Source organism: Argiope bruennichi, chromosome X1 (genome assembly GCF_947563725.1).
Source record: "Argiope bruennichi chromosome X1, qqArgBrue1.1, whole genome shotgun sequence".
NCBI lineage: Eukaryota > Metazoa > Arthropoda > Arachnida > Araneae > Araneidae > Argiope > Argiope bruennichi.
The window spans coordinates 27380523-27404070 of record NC_079162.1 but is presented as its reverse complement, the minus strand read 5'-3'; the positions used below and the strand labels follow the sequence as shown (position 1 = coordinate 27404070).

General features: G+C 28.9%; 1 protein-coding gene across 5 annotated transcripts in view; it reads left to right on the top strand.

Moving 5' to 3' along the window:
• The window catches only part of LOC129958386 (dihydropyrimidinase-like), a 97578-nt gene extending 83599 nt beyond the window's left edge, over positions 1-13979 (top strand). For all 5 annotated transcript variants that reach the window (XM_056070848.1, XM_056070851.1, XM_056070850.1 and 2 more), the window contains 3 exons: positions 3087-3170; positions 5069-5255; positions 11299-13979. In XM_056070848.1, the coding sequence (XP_055926823.1) occupies positions 3087-3170; positions 5069-5255; positions 11299-11384 (357 nt within the window). In that variant the 3' untranslated portion in view covers positions 11385-13979. The remainder of the gene's footprint in view (positions 1-3086; positions 3171-5068; positions 5256-11298) is intronic.
• Positions 13980-23548: the final 9569 nt, after the last annotated feature.

Sequence of the window (23548 nt, the reverse complement as noted above, 5' to 3'; positions counted from 1 at the left end):
AATATATTGTAGAGGTCTTAAAAAAACATAATTTAGAAAGCAAGATATTAGGGTTTTTTGCCGACAACACCAACACTAACTTTGGAGGCATGCGAAGAGCAGGGAAAAATAATATTTTTACCAAGCTAAAAGCTACTTTGGACGGACGGGAGTTTGTGGGAATTGGTTGCTCAGCGCATATTTTAAACAATTCTATACAAACCGCGGCGGACTGCCTTCCAATTGATATACAAACTTTAATTACCAAGATTTACTCTTACTTTTACATTTATACTGTGCGCGTCAGTGAATTAAAAGAATTTTGTAATTTTGTAGACATAGAATATTAAAAACCTTTGGGTTACAGGGATACGCGGTAGTTAGCGTTACGACCAGCTATTGAGCGCGTGTTGGAAATATTTCCTGCATTAAAATCGTATTTTGCGTCTAATGAAAAAACTCCGACAATTATTAAAAATTATTTTGAGAATCCTGAAACCGAATCTTGGCTTTTCTTTCTCCATAATGTGTCGTCAATGTTTCATAGCACGGTTTTAAAGATAGAAGGACAAGATATTTCTATGTTGGAAACAAATATCATTTATAAAGACCTTAAAACCAAAATTGCTGACAGGATAGCAAGTGTGTTTCTGCCCCTGCAAGTTCGACAAAATTTAAAAAAGCTAGAAGAAGACGGCTTAGTTAAATCGAATATTTTCAAAGAAAAAGTGGTGGAATTTTACAGCACATGTTTTCAGTATCTGGAAGAATGGGAAGGCCATTTTGAGGGAATCGAGAAGTTTAATTGGATTACATTAAACATGAAACCTACGCATCAAATGGTTCAAGTATGCAGTGACTGTTTAATTCAACATTATCCGGAAATAAATTTAATTGAAGATGAGCTCTTTGAAATCTGTTTCATTCAGCGCTACAGCACAGATGAGAAACTTGGGCATTGGAAACAAAATTGTGTTTCGGTATCAGATGGGTGGATTCAAATTTTTAAAGCCTTTAAAGAAAATGATGTGTCCAATAATATTTGCAAATTGGTAGAGTATTGCCTCTGTATGCCAAGAACTAATGCACCGACCGAACGGGTTTTTTTCTTTATTAAACAACATCTGGACTAGCGAGAAAACTCAATTGAAAGTGGAAACTTTGAAATCCTTGTTGATTGTCAAAAATAATTTAAATGCAACCTGTATGGAATTCTATGAAAATATACAGGAAAACAAAAATTTGTTAAAAGCAATTCATTCCCCAGAAAAATATAAAAAAACAAGCTAAATTAAATAACTCCTTATGTTTTATTATGTTATTATATTAGGTATGGCTTGCTATGTTATGTTTATTATGTTTTATTTTTATAGTGTAAAATCGTATTTTAGTTTTCACATTTCTTGTGTTTAAATAAACGCAACATTTTTTGATATCTAAAAGTTTTTTATTTACTTAGGTATACAGGTTGGCCGTTGGGTGAATTTTTGATAAAAATTTATAAAATTTGAGCGTGGCTGGTCAAAATTCATATTGTCCTGGTTTCAGGTTAAAAAAAAAAATGGTCACCTTAGGGATGAGTTCGTGGTCTTATATTTTCATAGGCACATAGATCTTGCCCGATCCTCCTGGATTGAAAAATTAATGAACGCAATTTTTGTTAAAAATAAAGTCGTGTCAAACGAAATACTATAAATATTAAAATATTCAATTACTCCTTCTAAATTTCAGGATTCTCTAATATTAATTAACAGAATTATGAAGAGCAATTAAATGTCCCAAAATCGAAGTACTTCAATAATTAATCAGTGCTGAGTTCTGTGTTCCAAGAGTCCTTCTAACATTCACGCTGCCCTCGGTACGATTTTCTGTGAAAGCAGAGAAAATCTAAAATATCCAACTCAAAGAGTATCTTTTCCAAACAAGTTTGGGTGGGTCATGAACCCCACTAAACCCCTCTCGTGATGTACAAAGACAGTGTCGGTTTTCGGAAAAGAGTAAGGGAAAGTTTTATTGGGGCCAGTTCGGTGGGTCGGTTGACCTTCTGAGTGTCACTCTTCACACGGCAATATCTCCTGGGGACTAGGAATTCTTTTTTTGTTGGGTGTTATTCGGCTTGTCAATCAAACCTTTTAAGCCTCTTCCGTCATTAGTTTGGTCACCGCCTTATCCCCCCCATCGATAGGTGGCGCTTTCGTCGACATCGGGTTTCTTTCTCTGTATATGGCACTCTTAAGACAAAAATCATGTTTATTTGAAAATCATTAAATTTTTATTAATTTATGATTAACAAAACGCTTTATCTCGTTTTTTATTTTTACCTCTTTGTTTGCTGTAATATTGTAAAGATACGATTTCAGTAAGCTTTTGGAATATTTCTACCTTGAGTATCATCATGAATGATGAGTTGCATCTTTATAAAATATATAGCATGTGTACTGAGAACAACTTTTCAAGTTTGATATCATAATTAATTTATGAATTATAGAGTCTTAATTAATAGAATAATTTAAAATAAATAAAAGCTGACTACACCGTGTCTGACATTGTTAATCTAAGTTTAAAAGTTGTACTCTCACTTCTTTGTAAAGATAGTTTATTTCTTATTTTACAAGAGTTGTGGCAAGAATTTCCTTTCAAAATATTAGAAAGTAAGATTATAATGATTAAGTTGTATTACATTATTTACATTTTATTGTTTCATACAATTTTTCTTATTATTAATTTGTAGTCAATTAATACTACTAATGTTTTGACAAAATGTTCCAAATGACCTTTTTTTTTTTTTAAATTCAAATCTTTAATTTGATTTTCAGGTGAAGACATTTTAAATTATGAAATTTTTTAAAACAGCAGTTTAATTGTACTAAGGATGCATCCATAATATATATGAACTAGTAAAACAAAGGATATGCATGTTTAAATGACATGCATATCCTTTGCATTATACATATTTTTATCATTAGTACACTAGTTAATTTTTCTCAATCTGCACTATTCAGTAGTTATTAATGTATCGAAGTCGAATGTTTTGACAAGTACTGTACTGTTTTGCATATTTAGATATCTGAACTGCATAGTTTTTAATTAATGATATTTCTTTATAGCTGCATGTAAGTACAGGCTCTGGACGCTTTATTCCAATGCAACCATTTTCTCCTTATGTCTTCGCCTGTGTACAGCAAAAAGAAGTAAGTAGTAGTCATCTATATTATTTTTTAAACTAATCATAAAATTGAATAATCAGTTACAAAATTTATACATTTCAAGTATGACACTTTTACGAAAGACGCAGATACTTCGTTTTTTGAAATCAAAATTCATTAGTCTTGAGATCAATGCTAAACTGCATGCGGTGTGCGCATTTCACTGTTAGCTCACAGATGCAGAAACCCTCTGCTCTTTAGCGCTCGCGCCTGGGGGCGTTTATTTCTTCAAAATAGGGGTTCGTTTTATTGCGTATCATTCCTTTGAAGAATTAAATCGTGGTTTGGGGATTGGTCGTTTTTTTCGAATCAAATTTCAGTATTGTGAAAAATGCCTGAAGATTTTCTTTCTCGCTTTTCGTTTCATCCAGTTCATGAAATATATGTTATGCAATTGCTTGCAATTTTGAGTATCAAAGAAAAAAATTATTAGCTCTCTGTGAAGTTAACTATTTTATTTTGACTTTCTTTTGCTGTTGTTTTCGATTAAATTTTATTTATTTATTTATTTAGGTGTTATTCCCTTACATTAAGATGGCGAGTATCGTTCCCGATAGTTCAAGATTACAGAACATTGATAAAAATTTAAAAAAATAAATAAATAAAGGACAAACCTGTATAAAATAAAAAATAATAAAAGAATTTTGAAAATGGAGGAAATCCATAGACTAAACTTTTAGCTCAAAAAGTGGAAAAACAATAGGATTAAAAATAATGTGTGAATAAATGAATAATATGCTTTTACAGGATCATAGGTCCTTAATGAGATATATTCTGTTTAGATTTTTTTTTTTTTTTTTTCATTTTTGTCAGTTATTATTTTGAATGAAATTTAAGTAATTTATTTCTTATCCAGTAATTTTCTTTTACATAATTCATTCTACAAAAATTTAATATCTGAAATAATTTTGCATAAATTTGATCAGGCCTATATCATTTTTCATGGTTTCCCTTTGTTACTAGCTATATTTGCTATCACATCTACAGAATAATCCAGTTCTCTTCCAAGGAATTGGGACATGTAACTATCACAAGTTTTATTTTGCTGTAACTAATATACGCGGTATTGTTTCAAATGTAATCTATGCTTTAAACTCTTAAATATTTCCGTTAAAATCTATTTAATGATTATGATGAAATGGGGATTTCAGTAGATTATATCTAAATGATTTAATTATTTGCTGCAACTTGTGAAAAAATTGTACTTCAAACAATTTTTCTTTTACACTGACAACCAGTGTTTTACTAAAATCCTTGTTTTAGTAAAAGCAATAAACAGTGCTTCGATGCTCCAGCTTTATTTATTCCATATTTTCTTAGGAATCCTTCTTGCATTGAAATAAGCATTAATGTTTTTATCTACTTCATTAGTCTCTAGTTTGAGATTTAAAATAGAACTTAACCTTTTCTTTACTCTTACCGCTTTGCGCTCAATCTGTTGACGAATATAGAAAAGGTACGGTGTGAAAATAAAAATTTAACATCTGCTTTTTCTCTTCCAATGAATACTGCTGAATACAGTTTGTTAACAAAATTATATAGCCTCAAATCTCATTGATTAGTTTACAGTTGTATATATTGTTTTTTCAGTAAGTGAATCCTCATTTAATATTAAGAAGTATGCTTATATAATATAATATGACGGAAATGCTATTTAAAAATATATTGCATCCGATCTGAGAATCAAATAAAATTTCTTCATTGTTGAAATTTATATATTAATGGCAAGAAATTCGATTTTTGGCTCTGCATATTCAATGAATTTTGAGCAAACATGAAAGCATATTTTTCTTTGACTTCATTTTACTGGGCTATAATTTTATTTATGTAACTATCTTTTATGCATTCTTTTATTATATTAAATTTCGTAATTTTATTTTTAGCTTTTTCCACCACCTGTTGTCCGTGATGATTCTGAAGTACCTGATGGTGAAATCCCTACTACTCCTGTTAATGGATCATCATTTTCACGGGAGTTTGTGCGTGCAAAAAGTGGTTCAGAATTCCATTCTAGACCACCAACAAGAAGTGGTGGAAGAAATCTGCAAGACTCTACATTTAGTCTTTCAGGTTTGTGAAGCCTATAAATTTTTAAACAATTGAGATATCTATTTTAACAATGAAAATGAAGAAATAAAAGATTTTGTGTAATTATTTTTTATTTGGGATTATTTAATAATATAAACTACCAGAAATTGCGACTATAATTTTTTGTTTTCAAAAGAATATTTTAGTTAGAATCATGCAATAGAAAGTATTTAAAGAAATGCACTATTTTGATGTAATATATTAGATTTCTAATACTAGCTATTTGCAGTTATGTATATCTTATGGAGAAAATTAAAAGTTTTAAGAAGAAAGCTAACTAGAGAATTTTGAATGAATGAGTGTCGGTAGTGTTGTTGATAAAGCTTCCTTAACGAATAATCTTTTTATCGGATATTTATAATTCAAATAATATGCCTTAATTCCATTCAGTTATTTGGGGGGGGTTATATTAATCTCTTGAATGTAATAGTGTAGTCTGTGAGATACGGGAATTTATTTTCTTTACAATCGGTGATTTAAACCTAAATTATAGTATTGTTCACAGGAATTTTTTTCAGGTTGGTGAGGAGAGTATTCTTTGTACGTATAAATTAATACTTAAAGAATTTTTGTACGACTTATCCCTATTCATCCTTCAAGGTAGAAAACGATGGATTTAAATCTGTTATTAATTAGTTTACATAAAACGTCTTTGATTAGTTTTGTTCATTATAGCATTTGTTGGGCTCTAAGAGACATTTTACCTCTCATACTAAACTTCTGCTTAAACACTAATGTACTACACTAATACAATGCACTACTCAATTTTGATGACTAAATGTCGTTATAGACTAAAATGTCTTAAGAAACTCTTCTCTTTAGGCGAGTCTAAAACTTCATTTTAAATAAAAAATCTGCTTTTGACGTGTTTATATTTTGTATTATAGCAGTTATTTTGTAACGAAAACCCTATTAACCGGCCGTATTTTCTCGGAATGGAGGAGTGGATACTCAGAGAGGTTAAACTGTATTTGCTTTTATGCATTGTGAAATTACCAGATTATATCTTGTAAGATTTTTTTTTGTTATTGTTTTTTCCCACATGTATTTATTTCGTTTCCAGTTTCTCATGTATTAAATGAACTGTAACTAAAGTCTTGTGAGCCGAGTACAACAGACGATAATTCTGTATTTATAGTTGATCATGTTCTTATCCTTTTATATCATCATTTATGAAAGTTTTCATTAAATTTAATCGAACAAAAAATTCCCGATAACTTTCTTGATAATGTGCCCTATTATATTTTATTTCATTCTGTTGAATTAAAATTAATATGCTATCCAAATCTGTTTGATCTGATACATTGTGAATTATGAAACAGATGCAGCAGGATTAAAATAAAGATTTGCAATCAGAACTGATTCGGTGTGCTTTATTTTTTATACCTGGATTGCATGAATCTCCCTTTTCTGTTAGACTCAGACTCGTTAATTATTTCTTCATTGTTGCCATGAGTGGGGAATGGATTAACTTCAATTGAAGGGGAAAAAAAACCTAAACTGTCAAATTTTCAATCTTTCTTAATAAGAAAAGGCATTGCTTTCTGGGGCTTTTTATACCTAATGTTCTTCAAGAACACGCGATTTCAAAATTTTACCAAAAAACTTCAGAATACTGTCTTTTTCCATTGTACTTTTTGATAATCTCTAGATTCGCCCAGAAGCTTTTTATCAAAGCCAGCTTATATTGGGGTGCCATCTTGTAACAGAGTTGACATAATCTGACTAATTATCGATGCATTGGCGTTCTTTATTTAGTTAAAAACAGACTTCATTATAAATTACGTAAATAATTTAGTAGCTTGAAAATTATTGGAAATATTATTATTGTTCGCCAAGTTCTATTTAATCAGGTCTATTTAAGATCAGATTTTGTAATTTTGTACTAAATCAATATTGGAGTAGATAAAAGCCGCATAATTTTGAAAGAAAGTAATCATTATGTATCAACAATGATTGTAAATGGGGAAATATCGATCAACGAATTTATTTTGTGTGGCAAATATATTTTAGATACATGAGACTTTAGAAAAAAAAGACGTTTGAAAAATGTTTATTCAGCATATCACTGCAGTGTTCTGGCACCCCGAAAATAATAATATGCAGTGGGACTCGATAGTTTTATATTTACATTTAGCGCTTGAACCGATTTCAAATAGATCCCCATAGCCAGTAGTGAAAGATTATGTTCATAGCATTTTCTCATTTGGCTACATCAATTTCAGAATTTATTTTCAAATGGAAACTAAAATATATGGCTTAGTTGCCCCAAGATATTTGTTCTTACTCTCTCTTGTTTTTAAAGGAATTGGGATCTGATACATAACAGTTCGGTTGATATTATTTATTTAAAACATATTTAGAAAATTCCTTTTTAAAACCAGCAATGTATATTTAATGATTTCAAGGTAAAGATTGCATCAATAAATGAAAAAAAAATGATTCTAAAATATTTGAACTAAAATGTGCCATGAAAGTAATCTTATACCCATCTCTCTACTGATTCTGAAATTAATAGGGATCTGTGTTTATTATTACACTCGAGCAAAGATTTTAATTTGATTATTAATTCAAGTTGCAAAAGTTAATACTTTTTTAAAAATCCTATTTAATTAATGCTCCATTTTTCAAAAATTTAAAGCATTAACTGCAAGACAAACTCGGTATTTCAAACTTCTTAGAATGAATCTTAAAATGTTGATTTCACTTTCAACATGAAAAACATTCACATGGAAGAAAGATCTCTGAAATGATTTTTCTAAAATGTAATATTTTAAGTAATTAAATGACTTCACAACAATTAAACAATGCTTAAGAATTTATTCAAAAAAATGAGAATGATATAATGCTTTTGCTGAAATTTTTTCACAAAATGAAATTTTTGATGCTTTGAAAATAGCGCTAAATTGCATATTTCTATTTATTTTATCCTAGAATTTCGTTAGATTGCTAAAATGAAGCAAGTTTTAAAATTTCAACAGAAAAGCTAATATATTTACGGATTCAATGTATAATTCTAGCATTTCATTACTTGCAATTTTTGGTAAATGTTTAAAAATTTCATGCACTTTTATGCCAGAGGAATGTCCCGTGAAAGCTGATGATTCCAGCTAAGGCAACATTATCTTTTTCTTTCTGAATTGGTATTTCTTAGAACTTCTGATGTGTAGCGAATTGAAATGAGTGAGGATAGAATCTGGGACTGTGTGGTTCGCAGCCCAGTAACATGACCACAATACAAAAGCAATTGCTCGTGCAGCGTAGCTGTTAACTCGCTTATAAGCTTTCACCACAGATGTTTCCTATGTTACCGGTTTTAACAGTTATTCTTATTTACGAAGTTTGACAGAAAAATTGTCTTAATTCATAAACAGTTGATTTAATCGCCATTGGTGGAGCCAACGGAAAATCTGAGGCATCCACTCAGTTTCCTGTAGGGTCAGGAAATATTTTTTGGACGAAATTTTCTTCAATAAGTAATTTTTATGATTTTTTTTATCCCATTGGTAGCTTTTTTTTTTCCACTAGAGATATTACGAAATTACTGTGCGCACAGTAGCTGAGTCTTCGACTCTCTTAGACATAAAAGTCTTGATACTACAGGCACGAAGAGTTTTGAGACACAAGTTATTGTTATTTTTGATCAACTGTACTGCAGCAAATCACAAGATTTATAATTGAGCTGGATATGCGTCGTGTTCTTTCAAGGAAGCAAGATGCATCTAAATTGAAAACATTATTGGAATTGCAGCAATACATTTCATGAATTGCTGATACATCTTAAGAATGAATGGATTGAAAAAATTGTATGTACTCTACCAGTGTCAACATGTGCTTGTGAAAGAAGTTTCGGTACATTGCGAATTGTTAAAATTATATTTACATTACCAAAGTTCACCAGACTTCAAATCCTCATGATCATTGAAATGCATAGTAGCAGATCAAGAAGATTAGTTTTGCATCATTTTGTTGAAAAGTTTGATAAATTGTATCTAGAAAGCTGAATTCAGCTGCGCTAATATAATTACTGGATAGCCAGGCGAGCGGTAATCGTCAGGAAATTCCAGCCAACCGGGAATTTATACTAAAACTGGATTTTTTTTTAATAAATTGGTAATTCTTATCGAACTGCTGATCAATTTGCTGATATTTTTTCCCATAAGGATGAAACATCGTTGGCTGTTAATGAAAATCAGTCATTTACTGATAGTAAAAAAAAAAAAAGGACCATTCACGTTCTGCATATGCACCAGGTTGGGGAAGATTAATATTTAAATTTCTGAGGGATTGAAATTTCGAGTATGCAGCATCGTCAGTGCTATATTTGGGAAATTTTTTCAATTCTGAAGAACGATTGTCGTGCTGCTAGTTTATAATGGATTTTGATCCAAATTGTGCTGCCTATTTTGTGTCTGTTAACCATTTTATTGTTTGTTCTACTTTTATATTATACATACTTATATAAATAAAAAAAAATTATTCATTTATCCCGTTTTCTTGTAATATTTATGATATTGCAATGATTTTATATTTTCGTTAATTCATCGTTTTTAGATCGAGTTGCAATTGATGCTAAGTTTAACATTAGGCAAAATAATTTATGTACATTAAAACTAGTTAAATTAACATTTGGTACTAACAATGGAGAAGAAAGTTTAACCACCATATCTAATTTATTGCATATTTATATAAATGTATAATAGTATCCCAGAGAGTTTTTGTTTGCTTTTTCTTTCTGTGGGGACGACAGTATAATTAAGGTCCAACTCCCATTAATGTTATGATTTTAACCTTTATTGGGTCTCTTTTATTTAAAAGGTTATATATAATACAGAACTCTTTTTTTTCCCCCCCTTCGAATGTCAAGTCGATCGTACCATATGTTATGAAAGCGAAATCAAGAATTTTGAGTATTTAAACTGGATTAAATTATTGCCCCATTATTTTAATAATTCTGAAGCAATTTATTTTAATTGTATAAGAATTTTACAATTAATTTTTTTCCATTTCTCGGAGATCTTTTCGTTTAATTATGATGAGTTATTGCTAATATGTTCCTAAAACTTTTTTTTTTCTTCTTATTTTTAAACAATATGAATGCGGATCTTTTACTAAATTTTTCATATGGATAGACATTATGGGCGATATGGACTGGACGTTTTTGTTGATATCTTCTTTTGCCCTCTTTTTTTTTTTTTTTTAATTTTGTGTTAATTTTGTGTTTGTGTGCCCATGAATGCCCTATAATTTAAAAATAATATGAAACAAGAAATAATTTTTTGATACATTATAAGTATACATTTCTCTTGTAATTTTCTCAAAATTCTTACAAAAAAGGGGAAGGGCAGATTTTTTCTGATACGTTTTGATGTTTATGAAATCGATTGCTACAAAAATTTACAAAATTCATTCATTAGATCCTCCCCCCCCCCTGTTTTTAAAAAAAATTATACCTCATGTCTAGGACATTTGATAAAAATTTTCCATCCTTAAAAGTGTTTTGTGATGTATGTACAAATTTTCCCCCTTCATAGTATTACTTATTTCGATTACCTATATTCATAAATATATTTATTGCATAGCTACAGTTAATATCAATATGAAACGCATTCCTCTATACCACGTGTCTGTTCTTAACGGTTGCTGATAAACGGCTTATCAGCAATTGTTTTTTTACTAAACTACGATTTCGTTACAACTAAATACCATTATTAAATTTTTATTTTCAGGTCGTGGAATTTCTTTTCCCTCATATCGCATTGTCATATTCTATCCCATTGCCAACGCTTAAAAATACTTTGTTGAGGGAATCATAAATGACATTAGGAACAAGAGATTTACTTGAAATCAGAGGTACTCGATATTTCCGGTGAAACGAATGATTATTGAAGCCAATATTTCATTGTCATACCTTGTATTTTTTAAACTAATCCAATATAAACATATATACGATAATTCGTTATTCGAAGTATATTTTCGTTAATTTTTTCTAATATGAAACTTATTTTTATCAATATCTTTGTAGGTGCCCAAATTGATGATGCAAAAGGTCAACGCAGTGGTATTAGAGTTAATAACCCACCTGGTGGTCATTCTGCAGGCTTGTGGTAAATAATTCTATCACAATATTCACAAAGCATCTTCATGTTTTAGTTTCACTTTACAACTTCAAATTGTTTTCGTATACACATATACGAAACTTACTATTCTGTCAAAATTTGTGTGCTGTCAGAGTTTGTTGAATTGGTGATGATTAAAAATTTGTTAGAATTCAATTCTGTTCTTGTTGTGATTCTATGGAGTTTTATGTTATCTGGTATTCAAACTTACTTAAAAGATACGCTATGATTTATGTATTGTTGAAATTTTGGAAAGCAGTTATTCCTCTATTTGAAAACAAAATTTGCATAATTGCTTATTCATTAAACTTATAAGCTTGTAGTTCTAAATGTGATATTGCTGTAAGATTGTTTTGAATTATGGTGAAGCAGAATGAATGCATGGTTTTGAATTTGGTTGTATAGTTCTTCATTAAATGTTCTGGAATTAAACTTTTCTATGTTAACATGTACTTCAAAATGCTTGTTGTGTTTTATATTTGAATTTCAATTTTTATAGCAATGCTTTTAAATATTTCAACTGCAGTTGTATTTGTGAAATTGTCCTATTTTTTATAAAAGAAAGTAGTTTGTTCAGATAAAAGTTCAAATATTTAATTTTATCATTTTAACTGCATATCCTAATTTTATCATCATTGCATTTATTTCGATTTTCTTTGTTGTTTTAAAATGTGATAAATTGGTGCTTTGTATTATTTTTAAAAAAGCATATGTAATCTTTAAAATATTTTCTCTTGTCTTTGTTTAAACACCCATGTTACACTTAAAGTGTATTTAGTTAAATGTTTTGTTTCAGCTTAGCTTCAACATTAACAATGATTTAGAGAATTTGTATTTGCATGAGATTTTGGTAACATCAAGCAAAACTTTGTTCCTTAACTTCGTGTCATGCCCTGGTTGTTTACTATTCCAAAGTGTTTACCTGGTGTTATCATTTGAATACTTAAATTTGAACAGTTTTTGAATTTTATTATGTATGTCATTAATCACTATTGAAAATTTGTTGAACTGTTTAATAACTAAAACATTGGATTTTACAATATGTCTGAACAAAATTCAAAATTATGAAATTTTTAATTTTGTTTCTATTTTGCTTTCTCATTCAACATCTTCAAAGTTTTAATCATGTTTAACATGAGAAAAATACAGAATGAAAATACCATGATGTAACAAAATTCTTGTTACATTGTTATATTAATTGAACAGTTTCTTCTAGTAGAATTTGTCTTAGGTGCAGATATGATGACACTAGAGTGAAACATTTTGTGCAATACATTTAAATATATATCTCTTTATATCGATATCTGAGTTCACCTATATATTCTCAAATTCTAAGATATGTTGAAATTTGATAATGTTTAAAGTCTAAGTATTTCTGTATGATATAATTGTATAATTTAAATTTTCTTTTTAAACTTACTATTAGTCATTTTTATAGTAATTTTCTCATACATTTCCATGTATGTTCTGTCTTTATAAAATCAAAGCTTTATCGTGATATTCTACATATTTTTATAAATCTATGATAAAGGCAAATATTAACTAAAAATAATTAATTACCATTGGATTTTTTTCACAAATATAGAATTTTTGAAATAACAAAGAACTTACTTCCTTGACAATATGTTTTAAAAAGTTGCTATTTAATTCGTATACCAAAGTTATTAACTGTTATTAGAAATTTTATTTAGATATTCTTTTATATTTTTAATTAAAATGAAATAATTTCATAACTTAAAGCATACGACTTAGATATCTTACATTGCGAAATTAAATTTTGATATTATTATATACCATGAGCTTTTGAATAAAAATGACATAATCTTTGAAAAAACTAAAATGAAATTTATCTTTATTTTTGTATTTGAGGGATATATCAAGTTTTTCACTTGAGCATCAGAAATTTGTTTCATTTAATTTTTATTTATATTAATGCAGAACTGTAAACAAAGAAAATTATTGTAATGCACAAATAGAATTTGAAGATTCATTTCATTTGATTCAATTTCTAAAATGGGAAATAGATCTTTCTTGAAGTTCAAGTATAAAAGTACTAAGCTTGAATAATCATATCTCCTGGCTTTTACATTTGTGTTAAACAAATTTTTAGTATCTTTGAAACTGTGATTAAATATAACAATGTAGATGTTTCACTTTTGTAAGAGGCATTTTTTACCAGAAAAATTTTAATTCATTATTTCTATATGCATGTGTATCAGTATTGTATATCAAGTTGTAGTGAAGCATATCATGCGTTCAATAAACTGTAAATGTAAGATTTTTTGTGCTTTAAGTAGTTTGTTAGAATTGTTGCAATGCATATTTATTTCTTCAATTCAGTGCATTTATTTTATCTTTAAGTTTTGATATTTAAAGCTTTAAAAAAAGCACCAAGCAAAAGATTTCAAAAGTTTGCTTCTCACTAAAATAAATGGAGTCTTTGTCAGTGTGGCATTTGTACATTTTTTATATAATTTTTTGACACATTTGTTCCAAATTTCGTGTTTCTGCTTGCATATATATCTGATCTGCTTTGTTCACATGCCTGTTTTGTATATTTTGATGCAATAAAGTAAAATTAATGATTCTTTTTGTTCAAAACGTTTTAAATAACAAACTTTTCAGAAAACTTGTTGACTTCAAAACACAAAAAGGTTTTCAACTGTTTCTTGAACCAGTAACTTCTGGATTTAAAGTAGTCATTTTATATATTCCCTTATTAAAATATTCTATGGATAAAACATTTTAAGTTCAAATTACAAAGTTGATATTATAAAGCATTAGCATTTCATAATATCTAGACGGTTTTCTTAAATTAGCCTCCTTTGACGAACAGCTTGCTTGTCTATAATACTGACTTTTCTGGCTGTTAAACTATTAATAAGGAATACATTTATTAAAATTTCATATTTTTATTTAATTAAATTGAAATTGATTTAAATTGAATCAATCTTCTACAAATTACTGCGAGTTCAAATTAAAATGTATAGCAATCATGAAACATCAAGATTTATCATTTCCTTCATAGAATTTCTTATTTCATGAAATAATTAGAAATTCTATGAAGTGTGAATGAATTCACAGATAATCATGTTTTAATGCTGCAAGTATTAACGATTAAACCTGATTTCGTGCTGGATTAACCTTTTCGTTTAACTCTAAATTCTTGATTCCGCTTGTATTTCTTCCCTCTGACTGAATGGAGATTTCTGTGACACGGCGACCCTTTTAATGAAGCCTTGAACAAAATATAGCTGGAAACGCTTGCTGTGAAGCAATCTGAAACGTTCATCCGATGGTTTGCATTTCGACAACAAGTAATTAATCTATAATCGGAGGAGGGGGAAGCTTGTATTATCACAATCTTTTATTTTAGTTTAGTAACAGTTGAATATTCTGTTGCTTCATCGAAGCATTAGTAAGTAAAATATTTTTATTTTTCACATTATTGTTAATTATTGCGTCTATATTAATATTATAAACTTATTAACTAAACTTATTATTATTATTATTAATGCGTCTATATTAAATTATAAACTGTTTACTGTAATGTTGCACAATGTAATATAATATACAAAAATATAAATAACTTTTATGTTATTTTAAACTGTTTTGTAAAATTGAAGATCTTTTATCTTAAAAAACTAAAACGCATTTGGATAGAGGTGCATTTAAATTAAACATAAAAATAAGAAGCAAAGCATTCAGAGTGGTTAGCTATGCATGGAAAATGGCGAAATCTGTCTGGATGTTGAGACTAGGGGTTATTTCAATGTTTTATTTTGCAATATCCTTCGAAAAGGGAGACAGGTAACTACTGATGGCGTATCGAAAGGTCCTGAGTTTTTATATCATAAAAATTGAAGAAATCCATACAGTGATTGGAACTGAGGACTTGTTTTTTAGTTTTGTTTTTTCATAGAGAATATACAATGAAATAATGTTTTTGAGATTTCTCTTGAAAATAGGGGATGATGTGGGCAGACGACCATTGGTGAGGAAATAACGGTCAAGAGCTTTCACATTTAATAAATGATAAAATCTGCCCGTGGCTGAGATTAGGGAACTAGTTCTTGTTTATTTTTTTTATTTTGCCAATTATTTTAAATATGTAAATGGCATAAACTTGTCTTAAAAACAATAGTTTAAAGCTCCGCAGGTGAGTTTCGAATCAGAAACGAAGGGTTCGTTCTGATTTTTAATGTGTGAAAATTCGTAAATTAAATGTATGTTTAAATAAATAAATGTCTATTGTTAAAATGTTATCAAATAGCATTGTGCCCATACTCATTCATTTCGACAATGATGCCATTTATTTTTGAAATTTATTATTTAAAGAATTTTTAAATGTCAGAAAGAAGAATGTACATTATTTTCTAATTGTGAATCACGGTTATTGTATACCGGTTGGTTATTTATAAGTCTCGAGTTTGATGTAAGTGGTTTATCATTCTGTAGATAAGAAACACTAGATATTTCGCGAGGAAAATACCTTTTGTAATACAAAAAGATATAAATATAGGACTGAAGTTCAAGAAATAACCATTAGGAGTATTATTCCCTTTCTTATATAATTTCACGTTATACAGACACATCTCTAGAGGCAAAGTTACCGTTTCACGTCTTAATTCAGAGGTTCTCGCAAATTTTAAATTTTGTATCGCCTAAATAATAATCAATGTGCCATCATAAAATTTATTTTCCGATTAATAATCAATGCATCTTAAATTAAGTGTTTATAATTAAGGAATAAACATTTTAAAGTTATATTATTATATTTTTTATATTATAATAAAATATAAATATGCTATATGTTGTCAGTGGCAGCTCATCAGTTTAGAAATTAGCAATGCTAGAGAAAATATTTTCTAAGAAATGGTAATTTTTTAATACATACTTTAACCAGTAACCTAATGTTTTTAACTTCAAATCTACATATGAAGTTTGTTGCATTTCAAACATTAAATTACCAGTATATAATATAAATTTCTTGTAGTTTCGTCAATAGAAAATTATGTGAGTGTTAAGGTTATTTATTATTAAATAGATAAAAAAATATCGTAGCCTCTCTCCCTGCACTCACTTCTGTCCTCGCTTAGTTAGCTCGATAATGCTCGTCCGACAATGAATATGAAATAAGACATGCAATGAATGATCAGCAATGTACATCGTTTTTTTACCTATAATAATCAATAGTTGATCACTCATAAAACTTTTCATGAATAACGTTTTAGAAAATTACCCACGCACTTTATTTAGAAAAACATTCTCTAACAAAAGCTTTATGAATATTCAATAAAGCTAATGTGTTTTTGTCGAATTAACTAGAAACAAAATTAAAAAAACTCATAAACATTCAATGAGAGAGACAAATATATATAATATAAAATAACAACAGAGAGAACGAAAGTGATCTGTAGATGGGAGTGATAAAAAAAATGATCAACGCTTTAAGTTAATCTGTTCTGATATGCAGTTTAAGCGCTTCTAAATTCAAAGGGTAAAAAAGGGTGTTTTTGTCTTCAAATTAACCAATCAATCGGTTTCGTGGCGTATTGTCTTAACCTGTGTTTCTTTTGTTTGTTGGCTCATTTTTTTTTATCTGATTTTTAAGTTTTTGTATTTTGTTCCTCATTTTCATTGGTCATGGACCTTGCATGATAAAGTATGGTAAAGAATGATAAAGTAAGCTAAGAGTACTTAATTTTGAAAATCAAAATTTCTTAATTTTCTACGTTGAAATTTAAGTTCAAGAGGGGGAGCTGAAGCCCTAATAGATGAGCCGCTATTCCAAATTGTAGTAAACAGAGGATAATGAACAAAAACAATAAGATTTATTATTGATGAGAATTAATCAGAATAATGAGGCCGTATAGTTGTAACCAGTTCGATATGCCTACAACTCAGACTTTGATATATCGAGTTATATGCTTATTTATTGCGAATCGGGTTCAAATCGAAACGTATTCTATTTTTATTTTTAACTAATAATATGGCTGAAAATCTAGTTTCACAAAGATATGATATATTGAAAGGCTTTGAAATAACTTACATATGCTTAGATTCATCTCTTCTTTTGAACCAAAATTTGCATAATGGTTTTTTTCCCCTTTTTTCATGTAGTTGTTGTCAAATGAAGTATCTAAAATCTGATCTCTTTCATGAAATGAAATATTATTTGCAGAATGCCCAAAATACGAAAATAATGTTTTATTCAATTTTCATTTTCAAATGTTCGGGAAAGTAGCTATCCCAGATCCATGACAAGTACCATGTGGCCAGTATACCTGCCATTATAAACCCAAATTTAAAGAAGGAAGGGAGACTAAAGCGGAATATATATATATATAATAATAATATAGTTTTAGGAATCCAGCTATAATACCTTTACTCATTTTCTAAACCAATGTATTTCAAATTACTAATTTTCACAATTTTTCTTAAAGTAAAAAAGAAAGAATTTTTTTTTCTTAGATAAAATAAAACCTGGCATACGCATTTAATGAATGAATAACGAATGTATTAAATTCATCAATAAAATTCGCAGAAGAAAAAAGTACTCATGCGGATATATTTAGTTTTGGTGTTTTTAACTATAACAATGATAACAGAAATAAGTAGTGAACACTAGAGATTTTGAATGACGTGTGGCGAATTTGAACTGCAATGTACTTGTTGTGACTTTACCGTTTTTCTTTCAAGCAAGTCACCGATAGACGAAAGAAGACGAGACTTGCACCGAACCAATGTTTTGTAAAGAGCTACCGCTCTCTATATTCAGCCTTCATCGTTCCTGCACGCTTGGTGCCGATGATTTCCGTTTCTGTTTTATCATATGGTAAGCAAAATAGGGTATTTAGTTTTGACCGATTGGGTACAAAATTTGATACATATCTAAAATTTTCATGTCTGTTTTATTAAATTTCATATTTTTAGTTTACCTGCATATGAATAGGCAAATAAACATTCAAAGTATTGAAAGATATGGTCTAAAATTTGACACAGATCTGCAGTTTTGGAGATAAAATAATATACAAAATTTCATCCATCTTGCTAATTGCGTTTTTCGAGTTATTGTATTCACATGCATTCGAATGAACAACAAAATTCGATGGAAAGCTACAGCTTAGGTCAGAAGCAAATATCATTCTATCTCATGGCGTTTTTGATTATAACAAATTATTGTTATAATCAAATTTGATTAGTTGTATTAACAAACACAAATCCAAAAATATGTTATTCAGACTCCAAGGTCAAACACGTGGAGATTCGACCCAATTTCGAAGTCGAAATTTTTATGATTGTAACACTTGGAATACGAGAAAGTTTTTAAATAATTAATAAGCAACTTATTTTTAAATTTTAATAATGTGTTGCTTAAAGTAGAAATTACTTGTTAACTTTAGGAGATCATAAACATTTTAAAATTGGAGGCAAAACAATGCTAATAATTTGCTTCTTCCAAACAAACAACTCTTTGCGATTGAAAAAAGAAACGGAACAAAGAATTAAGATAAACGTATGATTAATAACAAATTAGTGCACTCCAGTTCCTCGTCATTCGTTGATTAGCAGAACTGAAAGTTCGAAATTTTTTTTCCTTCACACACAGTGTAAACAAAAGTGTAGGTTTAATGTGCAAGTTTTAAGTCTCAATGACTATATTTATTCGTTTTTTCTTAATTAAATTTGATCTATCTATCTCTGTGTTCTGCAATCTAAATAAATTCAGCATTTGTCAGAAATAAAAGTTTGTTCCGATGAAAAGACAATGAGATAAAAATCAAGGAATTGAAAAAGTATGAGTCGAAAATGTGTTTTATTAATGATCTGTTTGATGTGTTGTTGCTCTTAATTTGAAAAGAAACACCTCTCTTACAATGCTCATTTGCTTATTCAAAAATATTCTTGTAACATCTCAGCGAAGAATAAATTCATTACTGAGTGTGGAATTTTATCGCCATTTAGTGAAGAATTTTACCGAGACGCCCCATTTTACTTTTAAAAAAAAAAGCGTAGTCTACAATATATTAGAACTAGAAAATGATAATATTTTTGAAAGAAAATGGTTAAAATATTAACAAATGAAAATACTAATAAAAATATTAATGAGAAATGCTTTACAGATATGTCTACTGATTGAAAATTTTACGCGTCATTGTTTTTTTAGTAATTGTATATTAAAATATTTTGGAGATTGAGATCGATTTTAGAAATAGAATTATTTAGCTTAATAGATAAAATTAATTTGATTTTTGAATTAATTTGGTTAGTCTATATATTTAAAATAATTTGTAAAACGAAAGAACCAGCATCCCAGCTGTAATCACTGATCCGATCTCATTAATTTTTATTTTATACGAAAGCTCATGCGCTATGGAAAATTTGCTGTCTCACTAATTAGAAGACAATAAAATATTTGGTGTTTATATGTAATTTTTGTATCGAATTACAGCGTCTTTGAAGGATTAAATTCAATTATAAGTTTGAGAAGCGGTAATCTGATGCCCATATGACCTATGAGCAGAAAGATAAAGGGGTTAAAATAATAAAATTAAAAAAAAAACTTTGTAAAAATGTTGATTTTATGAATATGCTACAATGAAAAATAAATTTTTTTTTTAGTGAAGACAGCGGAGGTCAGAATGAAATTACAAAAGCGTGAAAAGCTCTAAAATAACTAGAATGTAAATCACATTTATAATATATTTTAATTTTTAATGAAATGCTAAAAATATTCTTATTATAATCTTTGTAGTTTCTTTTCCTTATTGCATTGTTTTCACGTTTTTGCTATTTTATTTTGATCTCCATATTTTTGATTAAATAAGTTATTTGCAAAGTTGAAGATTATTAATGAAAGCATAGTTTTTGTTTTATTTTATTCATTTTTTTCCATTAAGAAAGACTTTTTTTGTTTTGATTATTTTCTCCTTTTTAGGCTTTAATATATTTTAAATGCATCATTGTTACAAATATCATGGTACATTGTAATAAGTTTTTCTTCATTTTACAATCAGAAGGCGTCTCTTATATAAAATAACAGTTCTATTGTATATTGTATAAAAAACATTTAGTGTTTTATTAATTACACTTCATTTGTATTTTCCCTCCAGACTTGATTGCCTCAAAAAAAGAATTTCTCGTTTTTTCCCCCCTTCATTGTCATAATATCGGAAAAAATGAGGGAGAGAAATCCCTAAAGTGTGTGTGTTCTTTTCTGTTATTATTCCCCAACAATGAGAAGAGTAAAGTTATTTCTGTCTGTCAAAGTTCCCTTCATTGAGAGGGTTTTTTTAAGGGATAGGGGGAGTGGTGTTATAAAAAATATGGAAGGCTGAATGGGAGCGAGCATAGAATTTTTTTATGCCCACCTGATATTATTTTTTGGTTGAGTAAGCATGAAATAAAATCAGAAATGTTTTTCTTTGCGGCATTCCATCCCCAAAGACTGGTGCCGGGGGTATTGATTCCCCGCTTTCTGCTTCATTGCTTTTGAATATATTTCCCCTCTATAGCTCTTCAAAATCACGGAACTACGTCGTCAATTGGATGATTCAAACTTCTCCGATCCACTAAGTACAGTACATCAAACTACTTGTGGTCAGTATCAGTTAATATTATTATTTATTAAGGAATTGATTTTATTTATTTTTTAACAAATCAATATTAGTGCTTCAATACAATAATTTGGAGGGCGGGGGAGGGATTAATACAGATTTGATAATTATGTTTCGTTTATGAGAAAGAGAATTACACAGGGTAATAAATTTTTTCTTTGTTTTGTTTGGTATCTAAATTTTTTTAAACTTATTTTGATTACGTTTGGCGTTTGTTTCAAGTATGAAAAAGTGTTACGCGTTCAGCTCTATGTTATGAGAATTAATGTAGTTAAATTATAGAATATTTAACATTTTAAAGAACAAAGTATTCTTTAAACAAAAGAATAATGCGAAAAGGAAAAACGGAATATTAGTATTTGTTCTCACACAAACAGTTCTATAATGAATGAAAAAGCAATATGATATCATAGTTTTGGCCATGGAGGGGATTAAGTTTACGAACATACATGGGTAATATGTGTGGACTAAAAATAGTTAACTTTCGCCTTCGACGGCAAGTAAACCTCATGAAATACTCAAGTTTCTTGTACTTATAGGATAGCAGAGTCAAACAATGATATTGAATTAGAAAAAATAGCCCTATCAAAGAGAACATTGTTGCTGGAATAAGATATGTCATTCGTTTGCTCTTAATCAGATGAGGAAGAATCATCTGTCTCTGCTGCATATAAAGTAAAAGTTAAATGGTATAGTTTTAGGAAAGCCCTTGCCCAGATAAGCACTTATTTTGCATAGAGAGAGCAAAAACATTTCGAAATAAATAAGGTGGAATTTTTTATGATCGCTAAATCAAGATAGTTTATAAACGATCCTCGTTTCGTGGAATCCATAAGTGAGAAAGTGCGAAAACTAGGATCATATTTATTTTTGCTCCAAACTTTTTGGGCAACTCAAAGGCTGTTAGTTTAGTTAACATCGAGGTTAATAGCTGCAGAGACATTGGTTATAATACAAACATAAAACTTCATTATTCTTGCGGTCATTTAAACTGTTTCTTTAAATTCTGTAAGATACTAGACTAGAACAGAATGAAAAATTTCACATGGACTAGAAGACAATCGAGAGTCAATACCAGGGCAGATAGGATATTCATATGATGGCAAATTATTATTGGATTTTTAATAAACAAAAATGTCAAACTAAAGAAACTTTCGGAGGGAAACAAAAGAACTGCTCCCTTTTTTTGATTTTTTTTTCATTCCTTATTTTTAATTATTATATGTATCTTGCTGTGCTTTTTCAATCAATTAAATTGTTATACATAATGTATAAGGAAAAAAAGTTTTTGATTTAACTCATATACTCTAACAATATCTGCTGGGCGAAAATTAGGCATAGTTGTTTTTAGCACATGGAATATTCATCATATCATTTGAAAAATCCCAGGTACTCAAGTGTGTATTGACTTGTTTATATGCATTTTTTTTTTAATTTGACTTTTTTTCATGTTGACAGCCCACACACCTCTCATTTCTAAATATTGTAGAGTTTCTTGTTTCTCATATTTTATGTAAGGAATATTTTTTATGAATTGTATTAATTATTTCTCACTTTTTGTAAAGCAAGTAATCTTTATTAAAGTAAAGCATAGGTATTAATCAAAGTTAAAATTAATTCATTGACTCCAAAAAAACTTATCTGCAACTTTACTCACATAAATATTTTTAATTATCAGTGTTTCATGCTTTGAATGATTGAAAGCAAAGGTTGGTATACTCAATAAAAACAATATGCTATCGATTCTAAATAGTCCACTAGCCTTGAGGATTAAAGGAGAGCTGACAAAATAATCAAAATGATTTTTAATGATTGCTAAAATTAAACGTTATTTTCAAATGGCAGACATTCAGATATTTAAAAAGTAAATGTCCGTTTCAATTCATCACATTAAAAAAAAAAACCTTAATTAAAGTAACGCTTTCTTTGAGTGGAAAGAGTGATCCCCCTGGTACAAATATATATAATTCATTTTAATGGGAACTAAAAATATAATTTTTAATTTTATTAAAAAACACAAGTAAATTCGCAGAATTCATTCTAAAGAGGTTTCATATGAAATTCCATTTAAATATATTCATGGCTTCAACAATTATGTGATGAGATCAGAAATTTTCAGATAAATATAATTAGAGGCAACAAATGCTTTATATAGCACAGGAACGTTTAAAGATCACACACAATTTTAGATAAGCATACAGGATGTTTCGAAATTACTCTGCATGATCTTGAACGAGAATAATTAAAATGGAAAAATCTAAAATTTTCATGTTAACTTTTAAGAGAAAACGGAGTTTGGGAAAGAGCAGAAATTCTTGTGTGTAAATCAGTTGTGAAGATACAGTGGAAATTTCGTGTGAATAATTCAATTCACCTACAGACAAGCATTTCAAACATAGTATAAAATAGTTTAAAAATAACAAAGAATGGGATATCAATCTAGAAAATCTACCCATTTCGGGCAAAGAGAGGTGCATATATTCGAATCTTAGAGGATACCATGGAGACAAAGTGTATGTACACTTCATTACTGTTT